The sequence below is a fragment of the Cucurbita pepo genome, chromosome 1 (genome assembly GCF_057944985.1).
Source record: "Cucurbita pepo subsp. pepo isolate OVF chromosome 1, ASM5794498v1, whole genome shotgun sequence".
Lineage (NCBI taxonomy): Eukaryota > Viridiplantae > Streptophyta > Magnoliopsida > Cucurbitales > Cucurbitaceae > Cucurbita > Cucurbita pepo.
The window spans coordinates 9,404,551-9,432,266 of NC_141798.1; the positions used below are offsets into that span (position 1 = coordinate 9,404,551).

Consider the following 27,716-nt stretch of genomic DNA (forward strand, 5'->3'; position numbering starts at 1 on the left):
AGTAAAAGATGATAATTACTATAACAAAGTAATTCAGGTCAAAACAATAATCAAGTAGAACATGCAATAAATCACAATAATAATTTTGAAATTAAATAGAAAAGAGTCAGAGAAAATGACACCGTAGTAGTTTTATAGTGGTTCGGTCAAACTCGACCTACTCCACTCCCCAAGCGCCTCTTGGGAATTTGAATAAAGAACTTTCTCGACTCTTTCCACGGATCTGAGCCAAACCGCTACACCGCTCTTTTTACGAGTTCAAGAGCAAACTCAATCATTTCCACGGCGCAGGATCAAACCGATACAAGTATTTGAGTTTGATAATAACACACCACAACTCTCTCAAAGAGTAGATTTACAATTTGGGATACTCACAACTATTTCCTCACAATACAAAAATAATCCATCTCAAGAATAAGATAAAAAGAAATAAACTTGTAAGCTTGGAGAGAGCAACAAACAATGAAGACTTTGAACAAATGAGGATTGGAGAATGTATGTAAGTTGTTTTTTTTTTAAAATGCGGGGAAGATGAGTTTATATAGAGGAGAAAAGTGGCAAAATGTAGGATTGAATATTGACCATTGGATTGTGTTAGGAATAATGGAAGGGGGAGATTAAAAGTAAATAAATAAGAAATTTTTCTAAATTCATTTATTTCAAAATTTTAATATAATAGTAATATAATATAATAATAATAAAAAGTTATGTGAGTAACGGTCAAATGAAATTCAAAATTTATTATAAATATAATAATATAATAATAATAAAAACTATGTGAGTAACCACCAAAATTTTAAAATATAATAATATAATAATATAATATTGTAATAATAAAAATCGATGTGAGTAACGGTTAGATTCAAATTTATATTGTGTAAAAATAACTTTATTTAAAAATATAGTAATAAGAAAAACTCCACCATTTGTTACTCTCCCAAAATCATAAATGTCATACTTTGATATATTTTGATTTGTCCATCATTTTGATTTTGCTGCCACATCATCACGTCGGGTATGTTGTCTCGACTGTAATTTCTTCGTTTTAGCTCTGATTTGAGTAATTGAAAAGTCGTTGAAATTGTTATTCCCGACCTTATACTGTGGACAGTTCAAAATACTGAAAATAATTAATAATTAAAAAGTAGGTTTGTTATCATCAAAACATCAATTAATTGATTGAAATTAATTAAAGTGAGATCAAGGCCAAAAAGTCAGCAATCTCCCCCTTTTTGATGATGACAAACCATTTCAAGAAAGAAGACTTAGTTTGCTTACCCATTTGACAAGCGTCACAAATTTTATCTTTTTCAAATTTAAGTTGAGGAAGACCTCTAACTAATGAATTTTTTGAAATATTTGAAATCAAGTACATACTAGCATGTCCTAGTCTTCTATGCCATAGCCAAGAGTTATCAAGCAAAACCGAAAGACATTTATCATTTGTAGGACAATAATTCAAATCAATAGTATACACGTTATCATCTCTATTTCCTACAAACAAAACTTTTCTATCACTAGCATTTTCAATTATGCAATTATTCTTATCAAATACAACTCTAAAACCTTTATCACATAATTGACTAATGCTAAGTAAGTCATGCTTTAAACCATCAACTAATAATACATTTTCAATGAGAGTACAAGAGTCATTACCTATAGTACCCTTACCAATTATTTTACCCTTCTTGTTATCACCAAAAGTTACTAAGCCACCATCCTTCTTGGAAAAATTCACAAACTTGGATGGATTACCCGTCATGTGTCTTGAGCAACCACTATCCAAGTACCACTTATTTTTCTTGGAGGCTTTCAAACAAACCTAAAAACAAAGATATTCAAAATTGACATTTTGGTACCCATACTTGTTTGGGTCCTAGAAAGTTAGTGTTCACAAATTTAGGAATCCATTTCATATTTGCATTCATATTAAAGATATTGTATTTGGATAAGTAACAAGAATAATTTTTATGTCCAAACTTACCACATGAAAAACAAACAACATTATGCAATAATTTATTTCTTAGACTAAATTTGTGTATTCTATTTTTATTCAAAAAATTATTTTCTAAAACATTGTTAAATTTTGTATTTTGAGAAACTTTTCTTGCTAAAGGGATGTTTTGAGAATTTTTCAATTTAAAGCACTTAGGTCTAATATGACCTTCAACACCACAATAATGACATATAGGCACAAATCTAGATTTATCATACTTAGATACAAATTTAATGTTAGATTTAGACAAGATAGGGGATGCTTTAACAAATATTGTTTTAAAATTTTGAAGGTGTAGAGCATTCATCAATATAGCCTAATCTTCTTTTATCACCATATGACTTACCTCCTTCAAGTATTTTATCTAATTTTTGAGCACCTATCGTTAACATTTTAATAGACTCCTTAGCCCTACCAAGTTCTTGCAAATTATTTGATTCATTTTCTTTGAGCAATTTAATTGATTTATCTTTTTCACAACAATCATGCTCAAGAGACTTGACTTTATCAATTAATGCATTTTTCTCATCACAATCAAATACATGCTTTTCACAAGGTACATCAATTTTAACAATATTATGATCCTTCTCTTTTAAGCAAGAAATTTCATTCAGTAAAGACTTATTTTCAATAATTGAAGTCTTATATTTCTTTTTAAGCACAACATACTTTGAACTAAGTTTTTCTAAATCAATTGTCATCTCATCAACAAGTTTAAATAATTCATGATAAGAAAGAGATTCAAGAGTTACCTCATCTTCTTGTTCATCTTCTTGTTCATCATCTTTGTCACTATGAGCCATGAAGCAAAAATTTGCTACTTCTTCATCACTTCCACTTGCACTTTCATCACTATCATCCCAAGTAGCCTTCATTGCTTTCTTCTTGGATTTCTTAGATGATTTGAGGAGAGGACAATCCGTTCTTATATGACCCGGCTTTTTACATTCATAACATATTACCTCATCGTTTTTGCTCTTTTCACCTTTTGACTCTTTTTGATTTGTGAAATGTTTCTTGAATTGTTTCTTCCTTTTAATAAAATTTTTATACTTACGTGTGAAGTAGGCGACATCATCTTCATCAAGGACGTCCTCATCTTCAGAGTCAACTTTGATGGACTTTAGGGCTATACTTTTCTTCTTTTTGGATTCTTCTTCCATGTGGCCGTTCATGGTAATCTCATGTGTCATGAGAGAACCAACGAGTTCATCCAAAGGAAGCTTTGTGAGATCCTTTGCTTCTTGAATCGCCGTCACTTTTGCCTCCCAACTTTTAGGTAGAGACCTAAGAATTTTTCTTACATTTTCGGAAGTAGAATATACTTTTCCAAGATTTTTCAAAGCATTTAAAATATTAGTAAATCTAGTAAACATATCACCAATAGGTTCATTTTCCTCCATTTTAAATAGTTCATAATTATGAACTAACATGCTAATTTTTGTTTCTTTAACTTGATTGGTTCCCTCATGAGTTACTTCAAGAGTTTTCCAAATTTCATATGCCGAAGAACACATACATACTCTATTAAATTCATCATTACTTAAGGCACAATACAGACAATTGATAGCACTAGCATTTAAAGAACATTTTTTCATATCATGCTCATCAAATTCATTTTCTAATTTAGGCACCTCAATATTATTAACAATTTTTATTGGAATGTAAGGACCATTACTAACATTTAACCACAATTGATAATCAACGGATTGCAAATAAATTTTCATTCTAGCTTTCCAACATGTATAATTTGTTCCATCAAAATAAGGTGGCCTAGAAGTTGATTGCCCTTCACTAAAACCATTTTTAACACGTAGGTTTGCCATAAGCTCGAACAATAAAGTTTAGATAAAAAATCTATGGGAGCAACCTGCTCTGATACCAATTGTTGGATCGGTATGGCAACCCTAGAGGGGGGGTGAATAGGGTTTTAACGATAAAAGTGTTTAAACGTGATTAATTTTTCTAATGATGAAACTTTTTACAAATAAGTAAAAGATGATAATTACTATAACAAAGTAATTCAGGTCAAAACAATAATCAAGTAGAACATGCAATAAATCACAATAATAATTTTGAAATTAAATAGAAAAGAGTCAGAAAAAATGACACCGTAGTTTTATAGTGGTTCGGTCAAACTCGACCTACTCCACTCCCCAAGCGCCTCTTGGGAATTTGAATAAAGAACTTTCTCGACTCTTTCCACGGATCTGAGCCAAACCGCTACACCGCTCTTTTTACGAGTTCAAGAGCAAACTCAATCCTTTCCACGGCGCAGGATCAAACCGATACAAGTATTTGAGTTTGATAATAACACATCACAACTCTCTCAAAGAGTAGATTTACAATTTGGGATACTCACAACTATTTCCTCACAATACAAAAATAATCCCTCTCAAGAATAAGATAAAAAGAAATAAACTTGTAAGCTTGGAGAGAGCAACAAACAATGAAGACTTTGAACAAATGAGGATTGGAGAATGTATGTAAGTTGTTTTTTTTTTAAAATGCGGGGAAGATGAGTTTATATAGAGGAGAAAAGTGGCAAAATGTAGGATTGAATATTGACCATTGGATTGTGTTAGGAATAATGGAAGGTGGAGATTAAAAGTAAATAAATAAGAAATTTTTCTAAATTCATTTATTTCAAAATTTTAATATAATAGTAATATAATATAATAATAATAAAAAGTTATGTGAGTAACGGTCAAATGAAATTCAAAATTTATTATAAATATAATAATATAATAATAATAAAAACTATGTGAGTAACCACCAAAATTTTAAAATATAATAATATAATAATATAATATTGTAATAATAAAAATCGATGTGAGTAACGGTTAGATTCAAATTTATATTTTGTAAAAATAACTTTATTTAAAAATATAGTAATAAGAAAAACTCCACCATTTATTACTCTCCCAAAATCATAAATGTCATACTTTGATATATTTTGATTTGTCCATCATTTCGATTTTGCTGCCACATCATCACGTCGGGTATGTTGTCTCGACTGTAATTTCTTCGTTTTAGCTCTGATTTGAGTAATTGAAAAGTCGTTGAAATTGTTATTCCCGACCTTATACTGTGGACAGTTCAAAATACTGAAAATAATTAATAATTAAAAAGTAGGTTTGTTATCATTAAAACATCAATTAATTGATTGAAATTAATTAAAGTGAGATCAAGGCCAAAAAGCCAACACTATGGTCTTCAATGCGACACTGCCATCAACCGTACAGGGGTGTCTTGTTTTCTCTTAGGTGGTTTTCCAATCTGGGCAAGTTGGATGTGTAGTTTGTCTCTACATACGACCCACACATGCGAGCATGGGCTCGCTAGGTGGCCTCACACACTCCCTAGGCCTGCTGATCGAGCTAGCTCCTTTGGGTTGTAGCCAGACACTTGGAGGGAATAGTGACCGTCGTTGCACCATACTAAGCATGATGGTCATTTCAGTCTTAGAGTGTATGTGTCTGTACTCGTCATAAAGGGAAAGTATCCCAATGTACATAAACATACAATTATGCATGAGGTCCCCATATTTTCCTTGGTAATAAACATAACTTTCAAATCATAGCATGGGGTTGTGCTTCGTAGCTTTTCTTCCCTTCAAAACATTTCATAGCATGTCATAGCATGTCATGGTCTAACATAACACATCATAGTACATCATGGCATCTCAACATTATATAGCTTATCATTACATAATATAACATTTCATTAATACCATCATATTACTTGACATATCTTGTAAGAATACAATCATAACATCACATCACAAAGCATATCACACATATGAAACGTGCAAGACTTTGGGGCAGGTGTTATCATACATAAACACAATTCTTCCAACTAGACCGATAGTAGAGCCACTTGGTTGGCCCAACCTTAGCTCAGGAATCCCACCATCATAAATTACCAACCTTAGCTCAGAAATCTCACCATCATAAATTAGAGTTCTACCATGAGGATTGACTCACCTAATCTGTATAAAATAATTTAAAGCTAAGAAGTAGTCATGACTGACCTAATTTTGCTTAAAATAATTCAAAGCTAAAAAGCAGTCATACTACCTTTACATTCAAGGGTTGAAATTAGTAAGAAAGGTTTGAATAGCTTTCAAAAGAGTTGAAATTAGTAGAAAAGATTCTCAACTATATTAAACTCAAGCCAGATTAGCCAAAATATCGGCTTGGAGCATTTAGAAAGTGTACTCTCCGACTGGATTCAAAGTAAGTGGGATGAAAGAAATAAAGGACCTCCCTTTTATAAGTAGAGCTCAGCTAACCATTTTCTCAACCTAACAGATGTGAGACAGCTTCATTTTCCTTTTTTTTCTTTTTTCTCTAATTTTGGATTATTACATCAAAAGGAAAATAATTTATTAAAATATATTAAAAAAAGAAATTTTGAAAAAATAGCCATCAAATTTGAAAATTGGAGAAATAGCCTGAAGAAAAATACTCATTCTATTATTATTAACCATTTTCCAATTGAAGGCAAGATTCCATTGTATGACGACCATGTATTTAGAGGAAGCAACAAAATAAAGCTAGTGACAGCATTTTTCTCTATTTTAATAATATTTTCATTGTTATCTAACAATGATTTCACTGTATTCGTAAGTTTGTGAATATTCAAGTCGATTCTGGCACGTACCATTTTAAGATGGAGTATTTTAAGTAACTTTTTATATATACCATTTTAAGATAAAGTATTATAAGCAGGTTCTCGCACATACTTATAAGAACGAACGTCGTTTTAAAGAAAAAAAAAGTAGGATCGTAACACCAAATTTTTTAATTTTAAATTCACCATTCATACCATAAAATTTTCTTGTTGGGATACTCGAACAAAAAATTAAGATTTTAGTAAAAAGTTAGTGTTAAAATTTTTCCATATATTTTTATATATTGAAAAATAACCTTAGAAATGTATTTTTGTAATAATTTTAAAAAATTTAGGTACAAAATGAATTTCCTATTTTCCTCTTTATCCCTTATTTTCTTAAAATTAGTTTAAACGATTATTACTTTCCCTTGACTAAACCCTACTTCACGTTCAGACAGCCTCTACCGCCCATTACCAGTCACTGTACTCCGTCCCGCCGCCGCCTCCTGCCCGCCGCCTCCTCCTCCCCCTCCCCCTCACATTCTCTCGCCTTCCCAAGGACTCAAGAGTCACAGTTCTTTGTTTAATTCCCTCAGAAACACAGTGGTTCAACCCCTAACCCGCGCCGTTCTTGAGATGGTGCTGCTGCCTCTCACTTTTCAGATTCCTAAGGTCTGATTTTTTTTTGTTTCTTTTTATTCTTTTTCGTTGGGTTATGCGCTTCATCCAAGGAGAAGAAAACTAATAATGTATCCCTCGCAAATTAGACAGAAAACACCGATTGAACCAACAAGTACAGAGGAACATAAAACAAACCAATTCTTGTATGAATCAGTAAATTTATAGGAGAAGTAATGTTTAAGAATGAACAATGCTTAAAAAGACCCTGTAGTTTTGTTGGCTATGAAAAACTTGTTGGAATTGAAAAGCTGTATTTGAAAACATTGAAACTATAGAAAACTATGGACAAACAAAATAGAAAACTTAACTTTTGATTTTAGTTTGATTGAATGACGTTGAGTCTTCTTGAAAATAGAAGAAACTATCCACGGAGAGAAGAAATTATTATCTATTTTTTAAAAAAATTTCATATGGAGTAGAGTTGGAAACAGAATTTTGAAGTATTAAATCCTTACAAATCAGACCTATATAGAAGTATATTTAGGGGTTCCAACACGGGTTAGCTTTATCAATTATGGAGGTATATTTTATGATTTATGGGTTTTACTTTCTGTGCCTTGATTTGTCCTTTTTAGTTCAATCAAGTCTCTAGGTTTTGTATGGCCATGAAGAAGCCGGAAGAAACAGTTGTAGCTTCAAGTGATCGCTATGAGATGAGGATTCCACATGTGTTGAGTGTTGCTGGTTCTGATTCAGGAGCAGGGGCTGGAATCCAAGCGGATCTTAAGACTTGTGCTGCTCGTGGAGTGTACTGTTCCACTGTGATAACTGCTGTTACAGCACAGAACACCGTGGGGGTTCAGGTCATTATCACACACACATAATTATTATCCATATTTATTTGTTGGTGTATTTGTTTTGGCTTGAAAGGACAATGGGGAGGACTGGTGAATAAATAAATAATGTTCCTTGCCTGCCTGCTATGGTATAATGGGGTGTATAATGTTATTGTGAGTTTAGGATGATTTTTGAAAACAAGGTGCTTCTGAGTGAAAGCTTATCCTTTGTTAGCACTTTATTAAGTGCTATCCTGGGTATGTTTAGGAATGCTTTAGGCATGGTGAAAAACACCTTTTTCTTATGCTCAAAAGCATGTATCATAAATATCATGTTTGGGAGCAACAACAGATGCTTTTAAAAAAGTTAATAGTACTTATAATACTTGGTAAAAAGCACTTTTAGAGTGCTTTTGTCTAACTGGGAAGTACTTTATAAACACTTATTGATAGTGTGAAAGCAAGCATAAAGTAATCTTTCGTAAAGCAGTTCTTTTCAAATTGCTTACAGTACTTCATCCTTATTCTATAAGCACTCCTAAATACATCCGTAGTCCTTTTAATAAGTTTTCAAGTATCACTTCTAAGTATTTAACTCAAATTATGAAAACTTTGAAAATACTTTTGACAAGCCAGAAACACTTTTTACCTTTGCGAAAATCATCCTAAACTCACTCTTAGAATATACAATGCCCTTGAAGTTAGTTTTTGCTTTGTTCTCAATGAAATTAGCTGAAATGTTTTGTCCTAAATTATACTGCTTGTAACACAAATTTTATTTAACACGAAGATGTACTAACTTTTTCAGGATGTAAACATTATGCCGGAGGGCTTTGTTTCAGAGCAGCTGAAATCTGTTCTCTCTGATATGCAAGTGGATGTGGTGAGTATAATTAAATTTTAAGTTAGGATTGCCTTGCAAGTTTTTTAGGAGCTCATATGGACAAGACTGTGGACAGTTCATGTATAGGATATTGAACAGGCTAGCTGTTATTGCTTTTTCAGTGCACGTACTAATATATACTTTATGTAAGCTGGAAAACACAGAAAGACTACTAATGATTACATTAATTCAGGTGAAAACAGGAATGCTACCTTCTACTGGCATCATTCAGGTTATACGTCAGCACCTGAAGGAGTTTCCTGTTCAAGGTATAAAGTATTTCAGTAAGTTATTGGTGCATTTCTTTGATTTAATTATCGTTTTTTAAAGATTTTAATATGAATAAAGGCAGCTTTGGTGGTTGATCCTGTCATGGTGTCTACCAGTGGGGATGTTCTGGCTTGTCCTACAATTATTTCAGTGTTACAGTAAGTTGATTATCTGTTTATAGGGAGTATCATTAGTCCTTCAAACTAGTTCTTATGATAATTTCCTGCGCTTCCTGTTTGCATTTTTTAAATGTCCTCAGAATTAGTATATTGTTTTTTGGTTCAAAAGGACTCTGAAGCTTTTGGTATGGACTTCAAGCTTTTAGCGTTAAGGCTTACATCGAACGAACCTTTATAAGAACCTACTGAGGCTTGAAATTCTTATGCCTCATATAATAATTAGAAAAATAATACTATTTTATTGCCTATTCTCTCAAAATGTGAATGTTCACCTGTGTAAGTAATGCTTATAGCACCACAATTTATTCATGCTTTTCGCTGATGTCCATACATCCAAGTAAGGACTACATGAAACTCCCAACAATTTAATACTGTTTTTAATGGTATTGCTACTGTTTTTACTTTCACATGTTAGATTGAGTGATTTTGCAAAACCCCTTCGTTTGCAAGGGGACATCTTGTCCGTTTTTCCATATACTGTTTTGGAAGCTTTTTTTTAATAATGAAATTTCTTGCATGTTTCTTATAAAAAGAAGAGAGAGAGAGCGTGAAAAGGAGAAAAATCTTCTTGGTAGTAGCTTCTTCTTAAAGTTGCTGGTTTTTCTTGTTGAGAGAGGCTTTTAGTTTTGACTTGGCAAAACTTGTTAGTCTTTGTTTGGCTGCAATTACTCCCACAAATTTGCCTCACATTGGCCCCAAGGTGTGTCCTTGTTGGTAAGAAATTACAATATTGGAACCCCTCCCAAATCTTTAATTTAAATAGTGGGTTCTAGGGATCGAGAGAATTAATTTCCTTGCCCATCTACTAGAGCTGGGGCTGCGGGTTTTGCTGGGGATTAGAGTTGGTGGGGCCTGGATTCCCCAATTTACAGCCATAATTTGCTTAATTGAATGAAAATAATGCTTTTTCTTTAATCAAAATTCATGTCTGATCTTCATATGTTAGTTTTTCATAATTCTATGATACGTCTTTTGCTTTCAGGGATGAACTTCTACCAATGGCTGACTTGGTAACCCCAAATTTGAAGGAAGCATCTGCCTTACTTGGCGGTATGCCCCTTAATACAATTTCTGACATGCGTCATGCTGCAACGCTAATCCATCAGATGGGATCCAAGTAAGTTTTTAATCCATCACATAGCTTGCGTTCTTTTGTAATTCCATTTTATCAATGAAATGAAAATCAATGTTTCTCATGAAAAAAGAAGAAGAAATTTTATGCTACCTCTAGTCACAAGAGACTGACTTTGACACTCAATTTTCCTCATTGCCGCCTGCCTCCTAGCAGTAATGTTAATACCATTCTACTTAATTCAAAGAAGTTTTTTTAAGTCTAAATTATAAAAATACCCCTGAATTTTACTCTTTGGTTCAAAAGTTCAGAGGTGTCTTTTATAATTTAACCATTTTTAAAACTTTAATTCTATGGTTATTCGGATTACATTAGCGATCGTTAGTCATTCTCCCTCCTTTGCCACCCAATCTTCACCTTCTTATAGACCCATCGAATCTTCGCCCCCTTGCCTTCTCAATCCCTTGACCAACCCTCCTCAACAATCGCTAGCCATCCTGACCCCAATCCCTTCTTCCTTTCCCTCCTCATCAGCCAATTAACCTACCTCACTGCATTTACCAATTGGCCTCGAGACGACTACAAATTCCATGGAGTAATCAGGGACAAAAAAAAGGCTCAACGAAAATCGTGATTGGCGACGAAGAAGACAGGAGGTGTATCTGATATTGGGAGAAAACCCTTCATATTTTCCTTGACCCTTATGTTAACCTCCATCATATTCATCCGAGAGAAAGATTTAGTGGCTGTATCGATGTATCCTCCATGGGCATTCCAAATTTTCTTGAAGGATTCAAAAGATCATTTCTTGAAGGATATTTATCAATTTGAAAATTTCTGATTTTCATCCATCCCCACTGGGTAGGCACTGGAGGATCTTTAAGAAAGGACTCCATACTCAAATTTTCAAATCTTACCCTATAAGTTCCCACCTTATACCACCTATATTTCCCAAAGTAGTCTCTCGTTCTTTGCCTTCCTCCACGAGGAGTGCCCTATCAGGTTGAATGGGTCTAATAAACCCAAAATCATATACTTATTGTTAAAGAGCTCATAAAATCACATGCCCGTCATTATGAAAGTGCACAAAAGATAAAAGGATTGATCTCTGCTTGTTTCAGTGATTTTTAACCCTTTTCCACCCTCAATCAGTGATTGGTGCGCACCGTCGAGTTAGGCAGCAGGAGAGCATGGTAGGGAGGGGTGGGATTGGGTTGGGTATGTGAGAAGAGAGAGAAGGGAACATTTTTTTTCTCTTAAATCAAACAGAGTGAAAGCCAATTGGAGAGCTTTGTTGTAATTCACCAATAGTTGCTTGGAGTTTTTACTCCCGTGTTTCATCAACTAGTGAAATTGTTTCTTCTTCTTCTTCTTCTTCAAAATAATATAACAATAAATTAATAAAAATCTTTCTAGTTTTCTAACAACAAAATGTTGTAGGTGCACATGGGTGTCCATGAAATTAGTGAGGTGTCCACCAGTTGGCCTAAATGCTCAATCCATGGATATCAACGAAAGGAAGAAAAACAATGGGGTTTATAAAATTTTTGGAAGGAAGAAAAAAAAAAGGGAGCTGCAAAAAGAGTGACGGAGGGAGGTTGAGAGAAGCAAATGTTTAGTTTAGGCTTGGGTTTACTCAAATAACAGCATCCAAATTTCTCTTAGAATTATTTGTTTATTTATTTTTCTAATTTCTTATTGATTTAAAACCCTAGCTAATTGGATCTAAGAACCCTTATCAACCCTTAGATATTCTAACCCATAAATCACAAATTCTAAAACCCCCAAATGAAGATGAGTTCATCCCAAATGATTGTAAGTATCGAGAATTCAATTTGAAGAATAAGACCTTTAGATCTAAAATATCCCAGAACTCTAAAATGACAAGAAATACCCCAAGGAAAGTTAGATCCGGATTATTTTATTGATCAAATATCTCAAGTATCACAAGGCAAGAAAACTTGTTTGAGATTTGAATCACTTCACCAGCAGAATCAATCATGTCAAGCTTAAATGATTCTAAGCATACAACCTAAACTATATAGAATTGCAAATCAACTTAGCCCTTGGCTAAGAGAAAGCATGAATGCTATTTTTACTATATTTTCTAAGTCTATCTTACAAAGACAACATGCATGACTTTATATAGCCTCAAAATGAAACCCTTGACCTTTCATGAGGCATTTCAAAAGTTGTAACCTTCATACTTCATGGCTATAATTGGCCACTAAGGAAATGTATCCTAGAAACATCATAAATTTAGATTATCATCTACCAAAGAATTTGTAACCATCCAAGAATAAATGAAGTTCCACCTGACGTAGTTTCATTGTTGCACAATTGAAGTTTCATTGTTGCACAATTGAAGTTTCATTGTTGCACAATTGAAGTTTCATTGTTGCACAATTGAAGCTTCATTGTTGCACAATTGAAGCTTGATTCTTCTTTAATGTGACATTAATTGCAACTTGAGCTTATCTCGTGGTAATTTGAACCACATTTTTTCACATCTTTCTGACATGATTGTTAGTTCTGCATGTTACAACTATTAAGATAATTTTGAGTTCAATTTTCTACCCAATTAAATTCAACCTTGCACATTTTAGATGCCCCCTCCGCTTCATACTACCATTTTTATCAATTTACTCCTGACTGATGCTGAAGAGCGTTATGTTTGATTTTAGAAATGTACTTGTCAAAGGCGGGGACCTTCCAGATTCATTGGATGCTGTAGATATATTCTTTGATGGTAAGTACAGTACAGATTGCATAATTCTGACAATTTGATATATATATTTTTTTGTTATGAAGGAAGCCCATCCACTGAATCCATATTTTTTTCATAGGCAAGGATCTGCATGAGCTACGATCTTCACGCATAACGACTCGCAACACTCATGGCACTGGATGCAGCTTAGCATCATGCATTGCAGCTGAGCTTGCTAAAGGGGCTTCAATGTTCTCAGCTGTTAAGGTAATAATCTACGGACACTTATTTTAAACCCACCAATAAGAAGATTAAAGTCTCAACGGTTCATAATACAACTTCCTATTGAATAGTTAAATAATTTTTAAAAAATAAACATCTTCAATTTGTTATAGGATAATAGTTGTTGAAAATAACGCTATATTCAATATGTATGCTCACTGACCTTGACAGATGATCAAGACGGGATGTTAAGAGTTACTTTAATGCTTTTTTTTTTTTCTGGCTTTTCATTGAAATGATGAAAAATAAAAAAATGTTCTAGGGATACAAACTCCCAAAGGGAGTGAAAAAGGGAAAAAGGAAAAAAAATACAAACAGTACATACAACCAAATAGAGATTAGTCAGGAAAATAAATAAATTTTTAAGGAACCAAGAACTTTCTCTGAACACTTGGAGAGCTTGCCAATGAATAATGAAACTGTGAATAAAACCTCTATCAAACACTGAAATTCGATAGATGCTTCAAAACTTCAAAAAGAAAACCAAGAATCGACCACAACCAACAACTCTTGAGCCAATTTTACTCGTCACACCTTCATCAACTCTTGAGCTTTGCAAGAATTACTAACCATTGTTAAAAGCTTTGTAAGAACGATCACCGACAAAGAAATAAAAAATATCCTCATGCAAGTCAATTCAAATATTTCATGCAAGTCGATTCAAATATCCCAGTGAAGACAAAAAAAAACTTTGTAAAGCAAAACCAGGACGTGGCTACCCTCTCGAGCTAATGGAGAGTCTTCTTGTCACAGTCCTGAAATAATAAGCCAAAAGTTTAAGAAAAAGAATCTACAAGAACATCAACCTCCCTACTGAAATCCATGGATGAATGAGTGATTCCACACTGTTCAAACGTACCTGGGAGTCAACCTCAAACACGTCATTACATGGTGGTGAGTTCTTTTTCGAGTGAATAACTCCTCTCGTTAAACCTTGAGTGAAGTCAAAATGGTTGTTGAGGGGATAAGTGAAGGGGGAGGGTGGTAAGGCGACATTCTAATTGAATAAGAATTTAAAGAAGTTTCCTGGAAGCATGAATGGTAAGAAGAAAAAAGCACATCTTTTTTGTGAGAATAATGCAAATGATAGGCTGGAATATATAAACATTCTTCCCCTCCTTTTTAACACTTGTGGGCTTGGAAATCTCAAATCCGTAATGGAGGCCTCTAGGATTCTCAATAAATGAGGGATATATCTTTCACAGTCCTATTTGATAATCAAGCTTTTAAAAGTTGTACTTATTTTTTCACCTTTCTTTACAGCATCTTTCCTAATGAAACATTTAAATTCACGACCAAATTCTATTTACAAACCCAAGGTTTTCAAAACTACTTTTTTATGCACTAATCAAAATATGGTTGCCACTCAATCCAATTTGGAGCTTCAAATTCTTTGGTTATTTGTTTTTTTTTTTTTTTTTTTTTGGATGAAAGAGACGTATCATTTCACTCCATATATATAATTTGAGTAATTCAAAACGCAATAGGCTTGGTTGTCGTTACCAGACTTGGTGATTGTCCACAACTAAAATTTTATTTATCTGGATCTTTACAGATAAGCAAACAGTTTATTGAAAGAGCATTGAGTTACAGCAAGGACATTAGCATTGGAAATGGACCTCAAGGCCCATTCGATCATCTATGTCGTCTTAAGAGTCGAGAACAAAGTTCATATAGACAGGGGAGTTTCAATCAATCTGACTTATTCTTGTATGCTGTTACGGACTCGGGTATGAATAAGCGTTGGGACCGTTCTATCACAGATGCTGTTAAAGCTGCAGTTGAAGGAGGTGCTACTATCATTCAGATAAGGTTTGTCTACTGTTTTCCATTAATCAATTGTTGTTAGTTTGTTCGCTTAAAAATGTTTTCAGAAGTTCATACATATTCAAGTCATTACTTCAAATGTATTGAATTCCTTGTTGCATTTTAATACCTCTTAGCACCTTCTCAGTTGTTCAAAGGTTGAATGGCTTTAGAAACTTACCCATAAAGTGTAGGCTAAATATGCTCCCTCTATAGGCTAGCAATAGTGAGGTAGTAATCTTGGGTTAATAGAACCCGACTGTAAGATTTGAATCTCTTAACGTGTTGCATTATTGTTGACCGGAGTTATAAACTTGGTATAATTAAAACTTGTATTCAATTGTTAATTTGCTTCCAATGGTCGCATGATCTTATTTTTATGAACAGGGAAAAGGATGCTAAAACTCGCGATTTCTTGGAAGCAGCCAAATCATGTATAGAGATTTGTCACACACACGGTGTTCCATTACTGATCAACGATCGTATTGACGTCGCACTTGCCTGTGGTGCTGATGGTGTACACATTGGTCAGTCCGATATTCCTGTTCATGCAGCTCGTAGCCTTCTTGGCCCTGATAAGATTATCGGTGTCTCATGCAAGACACCGGAGCAAGCGGAACAGGCATGGCTTGATGGTGCTGATTACATCGGGTGTGGTGGAGTTTATCCCACAAACACAAAGGCAAACAATCTGACTGTTGGGCTTGATGGATTGAAAAGGGTTTGCTTAGCTTCCAAGTTGCCTGTGGTTGCAATTGGTGGAATTAATCACAGTAATGCAGCGGCTGTGATGGAAATTGGTGTCCCAAATCTTAAAGGTGTTGCAGTTGTGTCGGCTCTTTTTGATAGGCAATGTGTTTTAGAGGAGACCTTGAAGCTACATGCAACATTAGTGGAGGCTACAGCATTATCACCTGCGAAATGAGTGAGGGACCATAGTGCAACGACACAGTTTCTTGATTTTGATGAAATCAAATGTATGAATAATTGTAATGCTTTGATTTTAGTAGAAAGGTTTTTGAAATAAATGTAATTGTCTCAATGTGATTATAATGTAACAAAAATTTAATTTCATGATAATAAGCATGGTCATTATATATTCTTTAAAATAAGCATGGTTGATGGGGCGATTTAGCTGTGTTAAGCAAGTCGGGATCTGAGGTTGGTTGGGAGAATTTGATCCAAGTTGCTATGTAAAAGAGGTCTAGCATTATGTGGTGCTTTGTTGATCATGCTGTTCAAATTCAAACATGGAAATGGTACATACAATAAGATCGGTAGAAAAGATACATAACTCGTGGAGGCTCTTGAACCTAGGATGTCTCTCTATAGCCACTTGTTCCTTGTTCCAGATCCTGGCCTAAGGCTAATCGTGTTTATGGTTGATGTTATGGTACCACACTCTAAACTTGACCATAAGGAATAACAAAAAGGTTTTGTTTTGAGGACCTAGGTCTTAAGGTTCTATGTTATGGGTTTTTGAGTTCTTGAACTCAAAAACTTGATCTGTCTATTGCGTAGCCTTGGCTTATGCACTTGTGTGGTCCCTAGTAGGATGGGTTTAAGGAAAGTGGATCCCAATGTGTTGTCCGCTTCCACTCCATGCACAATACATAGCATTAGTACTGGTCCTAAAACACTTCCCTAAAAAAAATATGCTAGGTTACATGGTTGGTAAACAAACATGAATTCGAGTAAAAAAAAAAATCTATGTCCAAGATTTGAATAAAGACTCAGGATTTGAATTTGTCTTTTAACTGTCCCAATATTCTCCTGTCTCATGCAACATAGTCCCAACGTCTCATGCCTGAGATTTGAATAAAGATCCAAAATTTGAATTCGGCATCCATCAAACTTGACATTCCCCTATATCCCTAGCGATATAGTATGAGTCCGAAATTTTGCAAAACAAAGCATCCTGCAAAAAGCCTTAACAGGACATCCTACCCAAGTGAGAAAAAAATAAGATCATGATGTACCACATAGATGGGAGGTCTAGGGTGACTTGGGGTATAAGGGAAGTCTGATAGAGTGGTACCTAGCTAACTGGGCGTCGTGTTAATCTTTGGGTTCGTGATTTTGACTTTAAGTGCCAATCATAAAAGGCTAAGGCACAACAAAAGCATATTATGTTCTATAAACTTCGTAAAGTCATACTTCCAAAGTATATTTATCATTTTCATGCTTAAACATGTATCATAAATTCATAATATTAGGTCATACTTTAAAATTTCATGCACAAATTTAGTGGGTTAATTTTATGATTTATGCAGTTTTAGGTTCTATTAGGTATTTACAGAGTAAAACGTTTAATTGAAGTTATAGGTTGTTGACCTAACCCTTTCCTATTCACTTAATAATAAGTGAACATAACTTCGTACGACATATGTCCTACGAAGTGCTTCATAAGAAAAGGCCATGACAAATTACTTGGTGAAGCCTAAGAGTCATTTCTAGCATGCTCCTTAACTCCAAGTTGCACCAAGTTCTTTCTTTGAGCAGTTTTTGTAGCTTTCAAATTCCTTTTAGTCTATGCATCTTGCCCTCCCAACACAATCTCATCTGCTAGCAAGATTCTAGTCATGAATTTTGAGTACATAACATGGTTTTGTTGGAAGGACTTTGGTCATAAGGTTTTGAGTTCTTGTGCATACTTCAATCTTGAGGACTGAGATTCTGAGTTCATGAGCATAGTTTTATTTCGAAGACATTTAGGTTTTGGATTATTAGTTCTTAGTTCTTGTTTATTGTCCCTTGGACATTTTCCTTGGAGACTTGTAGGTTCCTATGTTGGTGAATAACACGAACCTAATTTATGTCCAAGGTTTCATGCTTCCTCTACGACATAGTCTAAATCATGATACTTGTATCTAGGGCTACATGTATTCCCTTTTAACATAGTCTGTATGTTTGTGTCCAGGGCTTCATGTGCTCCCTATGAGATATTCTGAATACTTACCTCTAGAGCTTCATGTGTTCCCTGCAACATAGTATGAATACTAGGTCGAGAGGTTTATGTGTCCCCTACGACGTAGTCTAAGTCATGAGATCATGTTGCACCGCTCATTGGGAGGCCCTTAGAGAATGAGGTGAGTATGGGTAGAATGGTACCTCCTAAGTAAAATTCAAGAAAAAAAAAAAATACTAGAATGTAGGTGGTTCTACAAACTACAACTTTACTGAAGAAATCGTCTGATTTGAGCCCTAAATTGAAAGATACAAACCCTAAATCGAAAGATACAAAAATATGAAGTTCAAGAAACCTAATTCTACTTTGCGATTTCGTCTAATAGGAGGAGAGATAAATTTTTTTGGCTAGGCTAGGGACACGCGTTGCCCATTACGTGGAGTCACGTGTTGAGCGTTGAGTGGAGCAATGTGGCTCCAGCCATTCTGTGACATGCGACATCGGCAACACACCGTTTGACCCGCAACCCGCCAATCAACCCAATCCAATCCGCAACCCAGTTGACTTACAGTCCAACCCGAGCAAACCAAACCTCTCCAAACTGGACAACGACTGCATATTTTCTGCTCGCACATGCCACTTGCGACTAGGACCATTCCCGGCACGTGAAGGCACATGGCCAGCGCATGTGAGTCTAATTTTCACCATTTGACTTCTGTTGGCCCGATTTTTCATCCTTATTTCAATTCTAACCTCATTGTATGTGAATAAGAATCTAAGGAAGAAAAATCATTATTTTTGGACACCCTATTTGTGTAGGAATGCTAAGCGAATGACACGCGTCAACCAAGTAAGTTACCATACGGTAGGAAGAAATACTTGTAGGAATCGCTTGTGTATGCATGCATACTAGTTTAATTACCTTAGGTGGTTAGATTTCCCAAGAAAAGAGCTTCGGTAATAAGATTTAAAGAATGGATGCGTAATGTGAAGTTAATCATGCTTTATGCTTCTGCTTAGTATGTATGTTCTTAATTTATGCACAAAAGAGGATGAGACATTTGTGAACTCTACGCTCCAGGTGTTGATGGATGATGTTGCCCCCATTGAGCATGTTTGCCTATTTTACATGAACTTTGTATGATGTATCTAGATTTTTGATGTATGCACATCAAATTATTTATGATTTATTGTTATGTTGAGACTAGGGATTTGTGGTTAGAGTGACAAGTCACTATTTAGACCTAACTTTTTCCGTAGGAGCCTAACATATCACCACGACATGCGAACGACTTTAAGAGGTACCCTTAGGCTGAAAATTGTGTGAACGGTGTCATAGCTTCGTGGGGGACCAGGGGTTCCTGATTAGAATTCACTGCTCCTAGTTGTTTCGCATGGGAAACGTGAACCCCCGTCGTACAACTCACCTCCTAGGTAAGATACAAAGTAGTCTGATAAGTCATGCATGATGTAGCTCCTCATAGGTCACCACCGGTCATTCACAACTCAGCATAAGGAACTCTTAGGGTTCAAATGAAATGACGGAGAATCAAAATAGCCCCAAGGGGTTAAGACTAGAACCAGACGTCCTAGACCCAATGAGAAGTCCGTGTTTATCTGTTAAACCTAAAATGCGATGAGAGCCTACAAGTAGGTAGCTTACCGAATATAACTTTTATATTCATCCTTGCTATATCTTCTCTTTTCAGGTGCGTGAGGCGTCAGGTCAAGAAAAGACTTGTTGAGTGATGTGGATTGTCACAGAGGAAAGCATGTCCCAAGGCGTCAATCCAATCTTTCTTTTTGTACACACTATCCTTCATGTTCTTCATTGTCAAAACGGATCACATATTGATTTCTTGTATTGCAACTTTCTTCTTATGAAATAAATGGTTTTTGAACTGATGTCTTCCTTTGAGTTTTCATGCACACACACTACACGGCATTGTCATTTTGAGTCATGACTCGTAGTAAAATATTGGGTCGTAACAAGATCATAACATTATTGGTATCTTTTAGATTAATTTCTAATGGTCTTATTATTTGTAAAGTTATTAAATCCATCCTATCACATGATTGAAACACTTGTACACATAAGAAATAGATTGAATTAGGTGTATTAAACAAAACAACATGCGATCTAAGCAATGTGCTTAGAAGTTAATAAAGTAATATTTAGCCACTAATATAGATATATATATATATATAGTATCCAACTGGTCCGCGGGGCATCATGGCAAGGTGTCGACAACGGAAGGCAGGCCGAAAGGATCGGCGGAGAGGGGTGGGTTGAGGCCATGGTTTCAGGGGAGTCCTTCTTCAACGCCCTTTCCTCTCTTCCACATAAATATTCATTCTCCTCTTTCTTCTCTCTTCGGATTACTTTCCCTCCTTCCCATTTCCCTCTGCTTCCCATTTCCTCCTCCTAATCCAAATGCCTTTTCTTCCTCACCTTTGCGCCTAAATGCTCTTCTTCTTCGCGGGTATCTTCTTTTCTTTCCCCTTTTATTGCTTTTTCTTCCCATTGTTGTTGTTCGATTTGATTTGATGGAATGTAAGTTGTATTATTATCGATTTGGAATTGGAATTGGAATAGAGTTGTTTTCATCGTTTATTGTCAATCAGGTAATGTAAGACGTCGTTTTCGTTTCTCAATTTGGATGTGAGGAATGATGAGACGGACTAGGGATCTCTCGTACCTACAACTTGGCTTGTTGAATTGCTTAATCACATCTTGTGAAATGAAATGGATCCTGTTGTGATAATTGTTTCTTTATGTTTCTTTATTTCTTAATTGTCTGGAGCATGCTTGTTTCTTTTCTTCACTTCCTATTTCTGAGGAATCACTAACCTCATCTACGTGATATTCATAAGCTCTTATAATTTTAATAGCCCAATGTGGGACTCCTCCCCGCACTCCTCAACAATCATCTCTTCGAACAAAATACATTAGAGAGTCTCCCCTGTGACCTGGGTCCTCGAATAGCGTCTCCTTAATCGAGACTTGACTCCTTCTCTGGAGCACTAGAATAAAATACCCCACCTATTTGACAATTGAGTCATTTTTTACTACACCTTCAAGGCTCTCAACTTCTTTGTTCGACACTTAATGATTCCATTGACATGACTAGGTTATGGACATGGCTCTGATATCATGTTAGGAATCACGGACCTCTACAATGGTATGATATTGTCCACTTTGAGTATAAGTTCCCATGGTTTTGCTTTTGGTTTTTCCAAAAGGCTTCACACCAATGGAGATGGTATTTCTTACTTATAAACGCATGATCTTCCCTTTAATTAGCCAAGTTAGGACTCCTCCCGGCCATCCTCAACAGTACTTGATAGAATACTCTGTATGGTTGCTTTCCATAAAATGGGTTGTTCTGCATATTACTACAGTTGAGGTTTCCTTTTCAATGGGTAGGTTGAATGCATACCAAGATACATTGTTAAGTGGATGAGCGTTTTACCTCTTAGAATTGGTGGGTCCCCTCAGTTTGAGTGATTGTTTCATGCTTTAGTTTACTATTTAGAACTGTTCTATTTGTCTCCGAAATTAGACACTAAATTTTGTGCACAGGGGTTCTGTACAATTGTGGTGAACATTAAGAAATGGATGGAAATGGTGGGATGAAGTGGACTGGAATCCGCCATTTTGTGAGGCTGAAACAGACTCTCCAACACTGGCAAGCTGTCACAGTTAACCCGAAATCCCAAGCATCCAATAAAAATCAAAGCCAAAGCCAAAATCATAATCGTGGGATCCTTTCACCAGCAATCAACAAAAGGCTGATGAATGCCATGTGTTGTGATTCGGATGAGGAGAGCTGCCAGAGCCCTGAGCATCTATCCGATGTCCCGAAAGGGTACTTGGCTGTTTATGTTGGGCCGGAGCTTCGTAGGTTTATCATTCCCACCAGCTATCTTAGCCATTTGGTGTTCAAGGTGTTGCTGGAAAAGGCAGAGGAGGAGTATGGATTCGATCACAGTGGTGGGCTCACACTCCCATGCGAGATCGAGACCTTCAAATACCTTCTCAAGTACATGGAGGTTCAGCAGCTCGATGATCATCCTGATGAGCAGACCCCAGGTAAAAAAAGAATCCTCAACCTTCCCATATCATCATCTTTTATCAAGTTCTTGCAGTGAATTCCATTAGCAAAGTTCATATATTATATGAATTGCATGAAGATTATATTGAGAAGAATGAGGCAGCTTACATAGAAAAATGATGCATATTTGGTTTGGTTGCTGCAGCTGAGAGTTCTTTAAGCATGGAAGGATAAAAAAGGTTGTGATGAACAGCAATGAGGGCTATTGGGAAAGCCGGATGGATGTCAGATATACTGTGAAATTGATGCGTTGTGGTTTTGGTTTGAGAGTCAGAAACATTAGTAGGGATGTTTGTTTGTGTTTAATTAGTTAGAAAAGTGGAGGATGGATTAAATTAATATTACCTTTTCTTTTCTTTTGTTTTTTTTTTTTTTTTTTTTTTTTTGCTTTTGGGAGGGAATAATAATCAATTAATTACCCTTTCAAAGGGATATGAACTTCAATTTGCTTCCCTGTATTTGAATGTGAAGCACATGATTGTTTTATTATAAATAATAATAATAATATCCACCGTCTAATTCAGCCCTAAATGTGAATGTGGATTTTACAACCTTTCTTATCCTCCTCCATCTCGGGTGGGGTTGGGTTATACAAAAATGTGTCAACTTGTATCGTTATCGTTCTTAAATTTTCAATTTTATCAATTTCATTGACTTGTACCTCGAACTTAGATAAATAGTACTTATACATTGAATCTCTTACTTTATGAAAAATCATAACAAGACATAAAAATCAAAGGATGGCTTCGGAAAACTCTATAAAGGGAGTGCGAGAAGTAGGCATTAAAGGGAATGAAGAACTCTGTAAAAGAACTTAGGACAAACCGTAATAAGAACACAAAAACTCTACTTTTGTAGGAACCTTAGCTTACATGTCTTCTCAATGTAGTCCAACAATTTAAAAGTTCTCCTACATCCCACGAGATTTTCTACAACTCGAACACAAAACCAAGGCATGTGAGACCTTCAATTGAGCCAATAACAAATACAGGGTAGAAACAAAAGGCGGTCACAGCTCAAAGTAGAAGTCCAAACACAAGCTCAAAAGACGTAAGAAAACACAGACAACACAAAATTGAAGTAAAACACTACTTTTAACTAAGCCCACAGCTCAATCCTCTTCTTCTTCATCTCCATCTCCGCCAGCAGCCTTTTTCGCAGCCGCCTTCTGGTTCTTTCTCTTCACCCGTCCAGGACGTCCGCCTCCAAATGGACTTGTGAGAGAGAAGTCTATGTGCTTTTGGGAATCAACCCTCACCATGAAAGAGGGGATGTTAACTACCTGCCTCCCTACCCTATCAAGGCAAAGAAGAAAAATGTGCTATATGTATTGAGCATCATCATGAACTAGAACGATGCAAGCAACAAAACGGCAGAAGAAATGTTGTTTACAAGCATTAATCAAGCAATATATTTGAGTTAAACTGTATATGAACTCTATTTCATTCTGGGAAAAAGATGGATAGTGAGGCACCCTACCTTATATGCTTCTGCCTGATGAGCACTCTAGCGTGGTGGATAGATTTTGCCATTCCCGACTTGAACACAAGGGTTTGGAGACGACGCTCAAGGAAATTTTCGACAGTAAGTGCCAAGACATAATCGAGCTTGTTTTGACTTTCATCCAAAAGACCATACCTGTTCATCCTCCTAAGCAGGGCCTCTCCCTCAAAAATTCTTCGTGGATTCTTTTCATCAAGCGTCAAAAGCATCCTGGCATTATTTCGGATTCGGCTCAATGCATATTGAACACGCCATAGCTCTCTTTTACAACGAAGCCCATATTCACCTACAAGTTTGAGCTCTGCATCCAGACGCTCCTTCTCATAAGGGCGCCGAGGTTTCTTGAAGGTCTTCCCATCTATATAATGACAAATCCACAATTCAGTGATCCTGGGTCTATATAAAAGCAGGAAGAAGCAAACATCACCCAAGCATTATTGTTTTTCAAACATTTTTCTGTAAAATTTACAGCCAATATCGTCATTGATTTTATAACACCCTAGAAGGTCGAGTCCAGAAAGTGAAACTTACAATGGCATCCAGTTCCAGCTTAAAACAGTCGTAAAAATGTATTGAGCTACAAGAATCTAAGCCTAGAAAATCTGAGATTATGCAATTTAATATGATGAAACCGTAGGTTCCCAGATTGAAATGAAGCAATTAAGAGAAGAAATTGAAAGGAAAAAATAGATGGTAAATTGAGCATACTCACAGTTCCTGTAGAAAGAGACGTGGACCATGGTATGCTCTCTGCTAGGGCTTCAACCAAGCGGAATGGTGGAGGTTGAAGAGGGAGGAGCTAGGGTTTAATTTTATTTTTAATTTTTTTATTTTTCGTTTATAAATAAAAGTGGAGAGGAGAGTTGGGAAGTGGGCTGGGCCGAAGTGGGTTGGGCCGAAGTGGGCTGGGCCGAAGTGTGAGATGGACTCTTACTGTTCAAGGGATACGAGTTTGAATTTTAATAAGGATTATTCATATTTTGAATATAATTGTTTATTATGATATTTTCTAATAAAATTACGTGTATTTCTCGGATATATTCCTTAATAAAATCAATTTGAATTTACAGGTTCATGTATATAGGACCGTGAAGGAAGAAGATTACCAGATAGAAAATTTCGATGAATTCAACTCCAAATTCAGGATGATCTTAAAGTTTTCAGGGTCGGTGGAGCCGGGTTATATAAAGAAGACTTGGAGATGATTTTCCTTCCTTTATTGACCCATGGTTGGGCATGATGGTACTGCCCTTATAATCCTACGATTGATTTAAGATTTAGAAGTTTGGTATTGATTATTTGGATACATATACGATGATTAAACCTATCGGGACATGATGAAATCCATTTGATATAAATTTAGAAATATGACAAGTATATTAGACAATTTAGTTCGGCAAATTATTATGCCCTAATTATGACCCATGATTAGTGTCGGTGATTTGATTTGACTTATTACTATAAGAGGACGATAAGGGTTTCGCTAACTAGATCCTAATTTGAGCTTGTCCTAACTAAGGAGGAGGATTTGCCTAGCATACACTGGGTTAGACTCCCTATTTGATAGTACATTTGAGTTACTATTAAGGAGGCATGTTGCTTAATAGGGAATCTACCTGGACAAACAGGTGCATGCATTCGTACTTATGATGATACATGATATAAATCAAAACATTTCAATCCTGCCATATGAATTTTAAGGAATGATTCTTGGATGATTATAAATTTTGGGTAGATAATAATTTATAATTATTGTATTTTATTAATATATTTTAAGATTTTTAATTTACTCTTAGGTTACATTTACACTATGGCTAATTATGACTATAAAGTATAAAAGTTACAACTCTTGAAATGTCTCCTAAAGTTAAAGATTTCATTTTTTTAGGCTATACAAAGTCATGCATGTTATCTTTGTAAAGGAGACATGAAAAATAATATAGTAAAAAGAGCCTTTATGTTATCTTTTAGCTTGCAATTCTATATTAGTTTAGATTACATGTTATAATCCTTCAAACTTGACCTGATCCATCTTTCTTGTAGAGTGATTTGAATTTTAAATAAATGCACTCGCCTTGAGATATCTAATCAATAATGTAATTCAAGTATTATCAATAAGGTAATTCAAGTCTTATCAATAAGGTAATTCAAATCTTACTCTTCTTTTGGGGTGAAATCAAATTGATTTGAGGCTTTTAGCATTTGTGAACTAGGAGTTTGCATATCCAGGCACTTTTGTGGTCCTTAGATTCAACTTCCCAAAGATGATTGAATTTTAATTTCTTTGTGGTGACATTAGATATTGTAAGATGATTGAGGTTAAGTACCAAAATGACTTTAGGTATTTTAAGATCAAAAGAGATTACTCTCTTTCTCCTTATAGTGGAAGTAAGAGAACCAATTTGATTTTATGAAGATTAAATCTTTACCTTTGTAGAAATCATGGGTTGCAAGCTTCCCAAAGTGTATTCAAACCGTGCAAGAGTTCCTCCAAAAATCTCCAGATTAATATTTGTGAAAGCCTCTTGAAAGAAAGTCCCTAGAACTTGGTCAACACTAACGTGTACTTCAAATCTTGAAAACTCACTTCACAAGCCTTAGTCCACACAAATGAGATACCCCTCTTGGTCAATTGTGTGAGCGGTGACGCTATCTTAGCAAAGTCTAGCATGAAGCGTCATAGTATACTGCTAATCCCAAAAAATTAGGTACTTCGGTAACTGTAGTCATTGCTAGGCTAGGGAGCCTGATGATTATTTATAGCTTATTCAAGCGTTATACATAGTAAAGCTATATTTGGTAAATGACATATAAAGTAAATTGTCATCTAGTATAGTAAAGGTAGGGTAGATAGTTATATATAGTAGATAGTTATATCTGGTAAAACTATATATAGTAAGCTAAACCATATATATCTCCCCGGGTAGAGCTTTGAAAATCTAGTATTCGCTGTATTCTCTCTGTACATACTTGAAGTCATCAATATAAATCCTTTAGCAGAGCTCCTCTTGCATTTTCTCTATCCTGTTCTTTGTGTTCATCTAGATCGAGTGTGTACGTTGTTGTGCGATCCTAACAACTGGTATCAGAGCTAGGCGAAATTCACCATGATCTGTGAAGATGAAAAGTTCAAAGATTGAAATTGAGAAGTTCGATAGATCCGATTTTTGTTTCAGAAAGATGCAGATTGAAGATTATCTGTACCAGAAAGATCTTCGCGAACCCCTATTGGGGGTGAAGCCGGATACCATGACCACGGAGTAGTGGAAGCTCAAGGATCGACAAGCCTTAGGGCTGATCCGGTTGACGCTATCCAGAAATGTGGCGTAACATCATTAAGGAGAAGACAATATCAGATCTGTTGAAGGCGCTGTCGAATATGTATGAAAAACCGTCGGCTATGAACAAGGTGTATTTGATGCGAAAATTGTTCAATCTACAATGTCTGTGGGTGGATTTGTTGTTGATCATATAAATGAATTCAATATGATCGTAAGTCAACTGAGTTCGGTGAAAATTAATTTCGAGGATGAAATTAAAGCATTGATTTTGATGTCATCTTTACCCGAATCGTGGAATACTGTTGTTGCTGCAATTAGTCATTCTCGAGGATCTGATAAGCTAAAGTTTGATGAAAATCGAGATGTAGTTTTTAGCGAAAGTATTCACAAACGAGAAATTGGGAATTCATTTGGTAGTGCTCTCAGTGTTGACCAACGGGGAAGAAGTAAACCAAAGGGTCCAAACAAAGGGCGATCAAAATGAAAGAACTGAGAAAAAAACTCCAAATAAATCAAACGTAACGTGTTGGAATTGTGGAGAAAAATGTCACTTTCGGACAGATTGTACTAGCCAAAGAGGAAGCAGAATCACAAATCTGGAGATGATGATGATTCTATAAATTCAGCCGAAGACATTGGG

At 35.5% G+C, this 27,716-nt stretch overlaps 3 protein-coding genes across 4 annotated transcripts; 2 read left to right on the plus strand and 1 right to left on the minus strand.

Moving 5' to 3' along the window:
- Nucleotides 1-7,028: 7,028 nt before the first annotated feature.
- On the plus strand, nt 7,029-16,368 carry TH1 (thiamine biosynthesis protein). 2 transcript variants are annotated; one of them, XM_023694450.2, is made up of 10 exons: nt 7,029-7,285; nt 7,870-8,097; nt 8,879-8,953; nt 9,147-9,222; nt 9,306-9,381; nt 10,385-10,519; nt 13,159-13,223; nt 13,321-13,448; nt 15,019-15,275; nt 15,657-16,368. In XM_023694450.2, exons 1-10 carry the CDS (start codon nt 7,250-7,252, stop codon nt 16,192-16,194), a joined length of 1,614 nt encoding a protein of 537 aa, XP_023550218.2. In that variant the 5' UTR covers nt 7,029-7,249; the 3' UTR covers nt 16,195-16,368. The 2 variants fall into 2 exon arrangements, with proteins under 2 accessions (XP_023550218.2, XP_023550227.2); XM_023694459.2 differs by having other exon boundaries at nt 7,880-8,097.
- Nucleotides 16,369-20,395: 4,027 nt separating this feature from the next.
- LOC111779593 (protein SMALL AUXIN UP-REGULATED RNA 9) lies at nt 20,396-22,952 on the plus strand. Its single transcript, XM_023659670.2, has 3 exons — nt 20,396-20,660; nt 21,761-22,270; nt 22,438-22,952. Exons 2-3 carry the CDS (start codon nt 21,793-21,795, stop codon nt 22,464-22,466), a joined length of 507 nt encoding a protein of 168 aa, XP_023515438.1. The 5' UTR covers nt 20,396-20,660; nt 21,761-21,792; the 3' UTR covers nt 22,467-22,952.
- A 167-nt stretch (nt 22,953-23,119) lies between these two features.
- LOC111779587 (small ribosomal subunit protein uS4y) lies at nt 23,120-24,623 on the minus strand. The gene is made up of 3 exons (XM_023659658.2): nt 24,508-24,623; nt 23,772-24,153; nt 23,120-23,587 (listed from the first exon to the last, which is right to left on the minus strand). Exons 1-3 carry the CDS (start codon nt 24,533-24,535, stop codon nt 23,404-23,406), a joined length of 594 nt encoding a protein of 197 aa, XP_023515426.1. The 5' UTR covers nt 24,536-24,623; the 3' UTR covers nt 23,120-23,403.
- Between the last annotated feature and the right edge of the window lie 3,093 nt (nt 24,624-27,716).

Bases quoted from the DNA above. Each gene is read 5' to 3' on its own strand.
- TH1 (XM_023694450.2), top strand. From the start codon at position 7,250: ATGGTGCTGCTGCCTCTCACTTTTCAGATTCCTAAG. The intron at 9,223-9,305 runs GTATAAAGTATT...GAATAAAGGCAG, and splicing joins GAAGGAGTTTCCTGTTCAAG to CTTTGGTGGTTGATCCTGTC. The intron at 13,449-15,018 runs GTAATAATCTAC...GGATCTTTACAG, and splicing joins CAATGTTCTCAGCTGTTAAG to ATAAGCAAACAGTTTATTGA.
- LOC111779593 (XM_023659670.2), top strand. From the start codon at position 21,793: ATGGATGGAAATGGTGGGATGAAGTGGACTGGAATCCGCCATTTTGTG. The intron at 22,271-22,437 runs GTAAAAAAAGAA...TGGTTGCTGCAG, and splicing joins TCCTGATGAGCAGACCCCAG to CTGAGAGTTCTTTAAGCATG.
- LOC111779587 (XM_023659658.2), bottom strand. From the start codon at position 24,535: ATGGTCCACGTCTCTTTCTACAGGAACT. The intron at 24,154-24,507 runs GTGAGTATGCTC...GTCATTATATAG, and splicing joins CGTCTCTTTCTACAGGAACT to ATGGGAAGACCTTCAAGAAA. The intron at 23,588-23,771 runs GTAGGGTGCCTC...TTGCCTTGATAG, and splicing joins ATCAGGCAGAAGCATATAAG to GGTAGGGAGGCAGGTAGTTA.